General features: G+C 39.7%; 1 protein-coding gene across 2 annotated transcripts in view; it reads left to right on the forward strand.

Annotated features, from left to right (window-relative positions):
* The window catches only part of LOC139755522 (hemocytin-like), a 420,053-nt gene that overhangs the window by 42,763 nt on the left and 365,001 nt on the right, over nt 1–12,289 (forward strand). For both annotated transcript variants that reach the window (XM_071673909.1, XM_071673910.1), the window contains exons 25-27: nt 2,234–2,349; nt 3,048–3,180; nt 6,700–6,843. In XM_071673909.1, the coding sequence (XP_071530010.1) occupies nt 2,234–2,349; nt 3,048–3,180; nt 6,700–6,843 (393 nt within the window). The remainder of the gene's footprint in view (nt 1–2,233; nt 2,350–3,047; nt 3,181–6,699; nt 6,844–12,289) is intronic.

Genomic DNA, 12,289 nt, shown 5'->3' on the forward strand with positions numbered 1-12,289 from the left:
GCATCAGACTTAGGTGTGGTGTCAGGAGGGGTAAAGAATGTGTCGACCAGGCGTTTCCTTTAATGAATGAATGTGTGAGAAATACTTAATGATATAGGATATGTATGTAGCATTCATGGATCTGGGGAAAGCATATATAAATGTAAATAAATATGCCTTTGTGGAAGGTCTTACGAATATAAAGAAAGAGTAAGACGTTTTTATCAAAGGGGCATGGCATGTGTACGAACAGGTAGAGAGAAAAGGAAGTGTTTCTTGGTGACGGTTGATCTGCGGCCGGGGCATGTGATGTCACCATGTCTGTTTGATTTGTTTATGGGTGGGATGGAGAGGGGGGGGGGCAAGACTATTGAAAGGTCTGTGAGTCCTGGTTGTGTACAGGGGAGCTGTGGTTTCAATGCATTGCACATGACAGCGCTAGAGAATCGATGTGGGTTGATACGACTATTCTTCTTCGTCTATTTTTGGCGCTGCCTAACTAACGTGGGAAAAGTTGAACAAATATGAAAGAATTGAATATGTATTTATCGCCAGTTCTCGCGTTAGTGAGGTAGCGCCAGGAACAGACAAAGAAAGGCCACACTCGTTCACCCATTTTCTAGCTGTCAAATGCATTGCACCGAAACCACTGCCCCCTATCCACATCCAGACCCCATAGACCGTTCCCTGAGTTCCCCCAGCCGCATTACATGTCCCCAATTAAAGTACTGATCCCTTACAGTTCGCTCATAATCAAAAGTCTCTCTTTTGTACGACTACCAATTAATATGAAATCCAGTAACAACCGCTGACCATCTTTCCTACTTACATAAATAAGCTTGTGTATGTCCCTCTTTTTAAAGGAGAGACTGAGTACAGAATGGAAAAAGAACAAAGAACGTAAGAGGAGTGGGTGAGGAATGGGATGTATTTAGGGAAGCAGTGATGACATGCGCAAAAGATGCTTGTGGCATGAGAAACGTGGGAGGTGGGCAGATTAGAAAGGGTAGTGAGCGGTGGGATGAAGAAGTAAGATTATTAGTGAAAGAGAAGAGAGAGGCATTTGGACGAGTTTTGCTGGGAATTAATGCAAATGAGTGGGAGATGTGTAAAAGAAAGAGGCAGTAGGTCAAGAGAAAGGTGCAAGAGGTGAAAAATAGGGCAAATAAGAGTTGGGGTGAGAGAGTATCATTAAATTTTAGGGAGGATAAAAAGATGTTTTGGAAGGCGGTAAATAAAGTACGTAAGACAAGAGAACAAATTGGAAAGTCGGTAAAGGGGGCTAATGGGGAGGTGATACCAAGTTGTGGTGATGTGAGAAGATGAAGTGATTATTTTGAAGGTTTGTTGAATGTGCTAGATGATAGAGTGGCAGATATAGTGTGTTTTGGTCGAGGTGGTGTGCGAAGTGAGAGGGTTTGAGAGAATGATTTGGTAAACAGAGAAGAGGTAGGTTGTATATATATATATATATATATATATATATATATATATATATATATATATATATATATATATATATATATTCCTATGAGTCCACGGGGAAATGAAACACGATAAGTTCCCAAGTAAAAGTCCCTAGCCGAATGGATATCGGGTGCATTCAAGTCTTGCAACATGCGCATCATAAATGTATGATGTAGACAAGAAGGGGAACTGTTTACAAATTGTTGGGGAAGCCTTCAGTTAGGTGTATATAGCAATAGTTTATATGAAAGATTTGTCTAAAGCATGGTCACAGAGTCAGATGCGTTGTGAATGAACATTTGATGTTACAATTTTGTGTGTGTGGGTGTGTGTGTGTGTGGTATCGTAAATAGCGTTAATGCATGGATATAGAAGTAAATGCATTAGAAATTTGTATGCGGACGCTAGAGGCTAATTTATAGATTTGAACTTATAGAAAGCAGACACACAAAGGTACTAATGTTTAAAAAACCATTGCAACTTTATCCTTCCTAAAAATCACAGGGTAAGTTTGTTACATGTCTTCTTTTACAATGTATGTTTAAAGTAATATCATTTATTACTTCTAATTTGCTCTGGACATAATCAGTAGTTATTTTTGTTGCTGCTTTGTATCATATTACAATCACATTGTTAATTGCAAGCGAAGAATGCAGTCATTTCTTGTTGGCAACTGTGGTAATTCTATGACTTTAGAAGGTATATATGGTTTACTATTAGCCTCGAAGAATCTATCGAAGGCTGCCATTATTGTTAATGATTATCTATGGTGTATGATGACTTTCAGAACGTGCCCTGTGGTACTGACGGTATAACTTGTGCCAAGTCCATTACCTTGAGGGTTGGTTCAGGTGATTCTCTGGAGACCATTGAGTTCTCGCGCAACAAACCCACTCCATCGACGTAAGTGAAGGATGGGTGAGGGCTGGGAAGGTTGGGGTGAAGAAGAGCATAAGGGAAAACCGGGTATTCTTACACTCTACGCCTCATCCCAGTTACAAAATTTATGTTATATGAAATCAGTAACCTAGTTCTTAGAAGCCCCGCTAGGAACACTCATCTGCTAGGTTAGGTTAGGTTGTTTAAGCTTCATTACATGAGCACGTATACCATATCTCACACAAAAAAAAGACGGAAGCTGTAAGATTACCGGAAAAAGTGTAAGTATGGATGGAGAGTGTTGAAATATATTCATCAAATGAGGAATTTGGGAAAAGAGGTTAGTTTATAGGACAAAGATTAAGAAAAAGGCTCTGAAGGAAAAGATTTTATCGTTATTGTGAGAGAAGGAACTATTGAATCATTGTAAGGGAATCGGGGTATTAAAACAATGGTCTAGAAATATATAGAAAGTAAATACAAAGGATAGAAATATAAAGTAGATATAAAGGGTAGAAATATAAAAAAGTAATTATAAAAGGTATAGCCCAATATGAGTTTGATCAGAGGGTATTGATTTCTTAATACTGTAGGATTTATTATGTGACGCTGTCTACTGCTTGAATGTCTGTTCCTTGAAATATAGAAACCACTTGCATTCTATAGATAACTCTAGATTAACTGCCATGTATGAGATACTGATTTTATGTTATCATTGATAGGGGAATGACAAGAACTGTCATCCGGGAAGCAGGGGTGTTCGTCTTCGCTGAGGTGACAGACATGGGCCTAGTGCTGCAGTGGGACCGTGGAACCCGGGCATACCTCAGACTTGACCCTATGTGGCAGGGGAAGGTAAGTTCCTTCTGGTTAAGCTTAGAAGGACGAAAAGATAAAGATAAGAAGTTATTCTTTCAGTTTCATAATGCTTACAGGATATGTACACAGCTATGCCTGATATTGTTCTTCAATTCATTTAGTCTTTTCGTTCAGATTGGATGTTTTATTTATTAATTGTCGAATAAGTCCTGAATAAGTAAAGTATGTGTGATCTATACCATTCTTCACTCCAAAAGTATGCGAATCCCAACTGCAGTGCTGTTTCAAAAGCAATTGTCCTCCATTGATAGTAATATTCTTATTTTCATATTTTCCTTCCTTTATCAGCATAAGAACTTCATTCTTTGAGATTAGAATGAAAATTTGTACCTGATATATGGAGACATATACTTTGAAAGCTGTGTAACAGGAGACAGCAGTCAGCATGACCCCTTAAGGAAGATGTCGGTCTTCCTAAAGTGTGGTCAGTTCTGCCTTGATAACCTTCCAACGACTGAATTCTGACTATTCACAGAGTCTAACTTCAATCTGTTGATTTGGTCATGTTTTGACTTGGGTGCATAGCATTTTATCCCAGCAGGTAACGTGACCTGTATATCCTTCAGATTGAGATATGTTTTGGAAAAGATTGTAACTTTCATAATAAAGATGTTCTTGGCCAGGCGTTGCTTTCGTCATTAGCAATGTCTAGTTTTGAAACATTCAAAGGAAAGGCTCAAAATGATATAGAAAGATTTTTCTTTCTTTTCTAATCTCTATAGATCCACGAGCACTATGTATCAAACTGACAAATATTCGCAAGTCTATCAATCTTGGGAGAGTATAGCGGTAGAAATGAAGAGTATGTTTCATGTTTTAGTGTTGGGTAGTCCTTGAACTTAATGCTGAATTTAAAAGTAGGAGAGCTTGCTGCGTCTACAAGATGATTTTAGATGAATTAAGGATTCTTCAGGGCAAAGATGACCTGATCGCAATATACCTGCAATGTGACGCATATGGAGATTCTGTTCGAGCAGAAAACTTATTGGAGGTAATTCATAGATGAGAACATTATATGGGAATTGGGGTATGTATTAGCTAATATAACATTGTAGCCCAAAACCGCAGTAAGGGAGTGGTGTGGGGGAATTAACCAGGTAATTAAAACTGATCAAAGGTCAAGACCTGAATTGAGTTCAAGATGGATGGAGTGCTAGGGAAAGCTGTAGAAGGAAAACAAGCTTGATAATACAAACAGATATACCGAATACAGAGGTTGTGTATGTACAGAGCAAATATGAATGGCCTGAGTGTAAAGCAGCTAAGTATCAAAGCTGAGGAGGCGGAACAGGAATAAGTTGGGACAGACTAGCATAATTGATATGGTGGATGATCGTTCTTGTAGACAGTACATAGGAGGATTTATGGTAAGAAATGCCTAGTTATAGTTCTCATAGATGGTGCATGATAAGAGTATTTATGATAAGAAATACCATAGACAGTACATAATATGAGGATTTATGGTAAGAAATGCTTAGTTATAGTTCTCGTAGATAGTGCATGATAAGAGTATTTATGATAAATACCATAGACAGTACATAATATGAGGATTTATGGTAAGAAATGCCTGGTAAGGAGGATTTATGATAAATACCTAGTTATAGTTCTTATAGACTTTACATAACAGGAGGATTTACGGTAAGAATTGCCTACAGACACTACATAATAGCTTATGAATCCAGAATGATATGATGGTCCAGATCACATATTCAGTGATACAGAGATACAGAGCCTCATCGTAAGGATAATGATGAAAGACTATGCAGGATATTTCTGTCAGCAGGTATGAGAGTTGTAAGTACATAATTCAAACATGAAAATGCTCATAAATACTCATGTTACAGACAGGGAAAGATAGGGTATACATGACCATAATTGACATATTTGATGGTTCAGTAGTTCTCTCGGTGCTGTTTCGATGCTAGGCATGGGCCTTAGGCAAGAATGGAAAGAAGATGGTGACTATGCTGGAAATCAAATGTATGAATAAGATATGTATTGTGTAGATGGTTTATTGCGTGAGGAATGATAGGGTAAGAGTGTGGTAGGAAGATAAGTATGTATGAGAGAGCAGAAAAGGATGTGCTGAAATGGTTCAGACTCATGGAGAGGATGACTAAAAGGGAATACATGTCAGAAATGGGGATAACAAGGAAAAGGGGAAACCAAGGAAGAGGTGGAAGGATGGAGTGAAAGATGCCTTAAAGATTTGGAGCCTAAACATCCTACAGGGTGTGAAATGTGCAAAGGAAAGAGCGAATTGGAGCACTGTGGTATACAGGGGATGATGTATTGTCAGTAGACTGAACCATGGCTCAAGAAGTGGTCGGGGGAAGGTCTGGAAAGGTCTGTGGGGGCTCTGGTTACATTATATTATACATAACAGATAAACGAGTGTAGATTGAGCAAACGAAGCCATTTTTGCGTTTGCTCCTGTTGTTACCATTTAATACGGTAAATGGCAAACGTAGGAAAAAAAAAAATACATACACTCTTATATTTTTCTTTTTTTCTACATGTCTGCCATTTGATTTGATCGAGTAAGTAATGAAAGGGAAAGAGAGATGTGTGATAATAAAAAGAGTGTGGTTGAGAGAGCAGAAAAAGGTGTGTTGAAATGGTTTGGACACATGGAGAGAATGAGTGAGGAAAGATTGACAGAGGATATATGTGTCAGAGGTGGAGGGAACGAGGAGAAGCGGAAGACCAAATTGGAAGTGGAAGGATGGAGTGAAAAAGATTTTGAGCGATCAGGGTCTGAGCATACAGGAGGTTGGGAGGCGTGCAAGGAATGGAGTGAATTGGAACGATGTGCTATACCGGGGTGGACGTGCTGTCAGTGGATTGAACCAGGGCATGTGAAGCGTGTGGGGTAAGCCATGGAAAGTTTTGTGGGACCTGGATGTGGAAAGGGAGCGGTGGTTTCGGTGCATTACACATGACAGCTAGAGAATGAACGTGAACGAATGTGGCCTTTGTTGTCTTTTCCTAGCGCTACCTCGCGCGTGGGGGGAGGGGGTGCCATTTCATGTGTGGCGGGGTGGCGACGGAAATGGATGAAGGCAACAAGTGTGAATATATATATATATATATATATATATATATATATATATATATATATATATATATATATATATATATATATAATTTTGTGATTATAAGAATTAACTGATGAGCTGGGAGAATGAAAAATAGGGTAAATGTTTGAGGAAATTTATGAAATGCTGATATGATACTGTCATTTATATGATGGATTGATAAATGAATCATTCTGAACACTGTCTTTGCAAAATTGTACATATATTATGGTCACTTATAGTTTAACCAGATGCTCAGAACCAGTTTGAAATTGTAATCTTACAAACTCTCTGCCTATCTGTGTTTAGAAGACTGTAAGATTAAAGAAATGATCATTGAATGCTCCTATCACAGACAAACGTAGATCGCTGCTATGCCTAGCTAGTTCATCTTGATATTGTTTATTCTTTTCCATAGGTCCAAGGTTTATGTGGGAACTATAATGGAGACGAGCAAGATGACTTCCAGACGCCATCAAGAGGGTCTAGTGAAGCTTCTGTCAAGATATTTGGAGATTCGTGGAGGTTGCAGAATTATTGTCCGGAGAGTACATTAATCCAGGCAAGTAAAGACTACCTCTCCTTCTGCATCTGATTTAATATTCTAGGTAACATACTTTGTCGTTTTTCATGTTGCATCATGGTTTCCCATGCAGAAATTCCTCCAATTTGCTCAGTTATCAATTCTTATGTAAACCTTCCTTTCGTCTGAATATAATGTAAGTAGTAACTGCTGATTCTGGAGAAATGCAAAACTTAGAATTAGTATACATTCATAAGTCGCGTGATCTCGGGATAGTGCATTATGGCATTGTGACATGACTCCTCGAAAGGAAGTGGTTGAATTGCATTTGCGTAGGAACATAGCTTTCAACCAAGGTGTATGAGTTCATTAAGATGTTTTTTTGTTTTTTTTTACAAAGAATGGAGACTAAGACCAAGTCAGAGGAATGGTAGTCCTGATCTTTTTGGTGGAAAACAAATGAAGTTTATACAAGCTTTGTATTTTGCAGTATATGAATTACATTAACCATCCAGCATGTAAAACAGCCATTGTTCCAATGAAATTACTGAGTTAGATGTTTAAGAGGTTCTATGGTGTAAGTTTCCATTAAGTTAAACCGCAGTAAGTTTGGACCAGCTTGATGTCTATCTCAAGTGGACATTGTAGATGGAACCAGAGGGTTGGCAGATGGTGATATTCCTGATTGCAGGGATGATGTACTAGTATTACAGGTGACCAGGAGAGCAACTCCAAAGGCACTGCTAATCCAATTGTGTATGATTGGAAAGACAGAGACATCCAACATGTCTTAGATATTTCTCGTACTGTGTCATAGTGCTTAGCTATGACACCATCACATTGCATGTATTTTAGGGGCAATTAATCTACTTCCTCGTGAAGAAATTCAGAATGTGTGAAGCGTCTGGGGTAAACCATGGAAAGTTGTGTGGGGCCTGGATGTGGAAAGGGAGCTGTGGTTTCGGTGCATAATATATGGCAGCTAGAGACTGGGTGTGAACGAATGTGGCCTTTGTTGTCTTTTCCTAGCGCTACCTCGCGCTCGTGCGGGGGAAGTAGGGTGTCATTACACGTGTGGCGAAGTGGCAACAGAAATGAATAAAGGTAGCAACTATGCATAATGTACATATATATATATATATATATATATATATATATATATATATATATATATATATATATATATATATATATGTGTGTGTGTGTGTGTGTGTGTGTGTGTATGTCTGTGTATGTATATGTATTATACGTTGAAATGTACAGGTATGTATATGTGCTTATGTGGACGTTTATGTGTATAAATGTGTATATGGGTGGGTTGGGCCATTCTTTCGTCTGTTTCTTTGTGCTACCGCGGGAGACAGCGACAAAGTATAATAGATAAAACAAAATAGATAAATTATATATAGTGAAAGAGAAGGGAGAGGCATTTGGACGATTTTTGCAGGGAAATAATGGAAGTGACTGGGAGATGTATAAAAGAAAGAGGCAGGAGGTCAAGAGAAAGGTGCAAGAGGTGAAAAATGGGGCAAATGAGAGTTGGGGTGAGAGAGTATCATTAAATTTTAGGGAGAATAAAAAGATGTCTTGGAAGGAGGTAAACAAAGTGCGTGAGACAAGAGAACAAATGGGAACGTCGGTGAAGGGGCTAATTGGGAGGTGATAACAAGTAGTGGTGATGTGAGGAGATGGAGTGAGTATTTTGAAGGTTTGTTGAATGTATGTGATGATAGAGTGGCAGATATAGTGTGTTTTGGTCGAGGTGGTGTGCGAAGTGAGAGGGTCAGGGAGAATGATTTGGTAAACAGAGAAGATGTAGTCAAAGCTTTGCGGAAGATGAAAGCCGGCAAGGCGGCGGGTTTGGATGGTATTACAGTGGAATTTATTAAAAAAGGGGGTGACTGTGTTGATGACTGGTTGGTGAGGATATTCAATGTATGTATGGCTCATGGTGAAGTGCCTGAGGATTGGCGGAATGCGTGCACAATGCCATTGTACAAAGGCAAAGGGATAAATGTGAGTGTTCAAATTACAGAGGTATAAGTTTGTTGCGTACTCCTGGGAAATTGTATCGGAGGGTATTGATTGAGAGAGTGAAGGCATGTACAGAGCATTAGACTGGGGAAGAGCAGTGTGGTTTCAGAAGTGGTAGAGGATGTGTGGATCAGGTGTTTGCTTTGAAGAATGTATGTAAGAAATACTTAGAAAGACAAATTGATTTGTATGTAGCATTTGATAGGCATATGATAGAGTTGATAGAGATGCTCTGTAGAAGGTATTTATAGTTTATTGTGTGTGAGGCAAGTTGCTAGAAGCAGTGAAAAGTTTTTATCGAGGATGTAAGACATGTGTACGAGTAGGAAGAGAGGAAAGTGATTGGTTCTCAGTGAATGTCGGTTTGCGGCTGGGGTTCGTGATGTCGCCATGGTTGTTTAATTTGTTTATGGATGGGGTTGTTAAGGAGATGAATGCAAGAGTTAGGAGAGAGGGGCAAGTATGCACTCTGTTGTGGATGAGAGGGCTTGGGAAGTGAGTCGGTTGTTGTTCGCTGATGATACAGCGCAGGTGGCTGATTCGGGTGCGAAACTGCAGAAGCTGGTGACTGAGTTTGGTAAAATGTGTGAAAGAAGAAAGCTGAGAGTAAATGTGAATAAGAGCAAGGGTATTAGGTACAGTGGGTTGAGGGACAAGTTAGTTGGGAGGTAAGTCTGAATGGAGAAAAACTGGAGGAGGTGAAGTGTCTTAGATATCTGGGAGTGGATTTGGCAGCGGATGGAACCATGGAAGCGGAAGTGAGTCACAGGGTGGAGGAGGGGGCGAAAGTTCTGGAAGCGTTGAGAAATGTAAGGAAGGCGAGAACGTTATCTCGGAAAGCAAAAATGGGTATATTTCAAGGAATAGTGGTTCCAACAATGTTATATGGTTGCAAGGCGTGGTCTATAGATAGGGTTGTGCAGAGGAGGGTGGATGTGTTGGAAATGAGATGTTTGAGGACAATATGTGGTGTGAGGTGGTTTGATCGAGTAAGTAATGAAAGGGTAAGAGAGATGTGTGGTAATAAAAAGAGCGTGGTTGAGAGAGCAGAAGAGGGTGTATTGAAATGGTTTGGTCACATACAAATGCGTAATGCCCCAAGGAACATAGATTGAAATGATAATTTAAGTCTGTCATGTTGAGATGAGTAATAATGGATATATGTTGATAACATTTGTAAACAATTCCCCTTCTTGTCCACATAAATAGTTTGTGAACGCTCGTTGTATGTCTTAGACAATCGCTTGTTTACCAAATTGCGTCCTAGCTACGTCTCTTCGTTGTACATCAGCTGACTTACATTTCTCTTGTGTCTCCCGTGATGATGTGATTATTACACGAAAGTGCACTTGGGAACTTATCGTGTTTCATTTTCCCCGTAGACTCATAGGAATATACTTGATCACGCGCAAAATTGTGATCCTTTCCAATGTATATATATATTTTTTTATTTATTATCATACTGTCGGTGTCTCCCGCATTTGCGAGGTAGCGCAAGGGAACAGACGAAAGAATGGCTCAACCCACCCACATACACATGTATATACATACATGCCCACACACGCACATATACATACCTATACATTTCAGTGTAAACATACATATACATACACAGACAGATACATATATACACATGTACATATTCATACTTGCTGCCCTCAGCCATTCCTGTCGCCACCTCGCCACATGAAATGGCACCCCCTTCCCCTCGCACGCGCGCGAGGTAACGCTAGGAAAAGACAACAACGGCTACATTCGTTTACACTCAGTCTTTATCTGTCATGTGTAATGCACCGAAAAAACAGCTCCCTTTCCACATCTAGGCCCCACAAAACTTTCCATGGTTTACCTCAGATGCTTCACACGCCCTGATTCAATCCATTGACAGCATGTCGATCCCGGTATACCACATCGTTCCAATTCACTCCATTCCTTGCACGCCTTTCACACTCCTGCATGTTCAGGCCCCGATCGCTCACAATCTTTTTCACTCCATCCTTCCACCTTCAATTTGGTCTCCCACTTCACGTTCCCTCCACCTCTGACACATATACCCTCTTTGTCAGCCTTTCCTCACTCATTCTCTCCATGTGACCAAACCATTTCAATACACCGTCTTCTGCTATCTCAACCCCACTCTTTTTATAACCACATATCTCTCTTACCCTTTCATTACTTACTCGATCAAACCACCTCACACTACACGTTGTCCTCAAACATCTCATTTCTAATACATCCACCCTGCTCTGCAAAACTCTATCTATAGCCCATGCCTCGCGACCATATAATATTGTTGGAACCACTATTCCTTCAGACATGCCCATTTTTGCTTTCCGAGATAATGTTCTTGCCTTCCACACATTCTTCAACGCTCCCAGAACCTTCGCCCCCTCCCCTACCCTGTGACTCACTTCTGCTTTCATGGTTCCATCCGCTGCCTAATCCTCTCCCAGATATATAAAACACTTCACTTCCTCTAGTTTGTTTTCCATTCAAACTTACCTCCCAGTTGACTTGTCCCTCAACCCTATTTTACCTAATAAATAACCTTGCTCTTATTCATATTTACTCTCAGCTTTCTTCTTTCACACACTATCAGACTCAGTCACCAGCTTCTGCAGTTTTTCAGCCGAATCAGCCACCAGCCAGCGCTGTATCATCAGCGAACAACTGACTCACTTTCCAAACCCTCTCATCCACAACTGACTGCATACTTGCCACTCGCTCCAAAACTCTTGCATTCACCTCCCTAACAACAACATCCATAAACAACCCATTGCATGCCCATGTCATGGAAAGAGAAGGGAAGACAGATATCCCCAAGGCCTAAGATTCCTTTCATAAGCAATATTTATTCAGACCATATTATAATGTTTATGTTAGATTATCACAGACATTTATGTAGGGGGCCTGCTAAATCATGTAGTCTGGTTCTTCACTTCAGCCCCTTCTGTAATATCGCCTCATGAAGGATTACATAATGGCTTTTTGAGTGTGTTAGTGGATAATGTGGGGGATAAACCTTATTCATACAGTAGGGTGGGATCAAGTTGATTTGAAGATCTGACTTGCTGTTAATTTAGAAATTATGCATTTCACATTGAGCATAGTACCAAAGAGCCAAAGATGTCCAAGGAGGAAACATACTTCAATCCCATAAGATATGCATATATAATGTATATATGTAAAAGAATTGCAATTTCTGTTATGGGGAAAAGTACGTTAGACTCTTTAAGGAATAATGCATAACCCTTTATTGTTAAATTTCACTTGCAAATTATTTTCTAGCCTTAAAGACTCAAGACAAGCTCATAATCTTAAGATAGATTATAATTCTTTAGCACAGTTCAACAATGAGTTAAAATGAGATGTTTGGCTGGCCAGCCTAACAGGGTTGAAGCAGGATGGGATTAGATTGATATGTAAACAATGAAGGAGAAATGATACTCTG

Source organism: Panulirus ornatus, chromosome 19 (genome assembly GCF_036320965.1).
Source record: "Panulirus ornatus isolate Po-2019 chromosome 19, ASM3632096v1, whole genome shotgun sequence".
In the NCBI taxonomy this organism is placed as follows: Eukaryota; Metazoa; Arthropoda; class Malacostraca; order Decapoda; family Palinuridae; genus Panulirus; species Panulirus ornatus.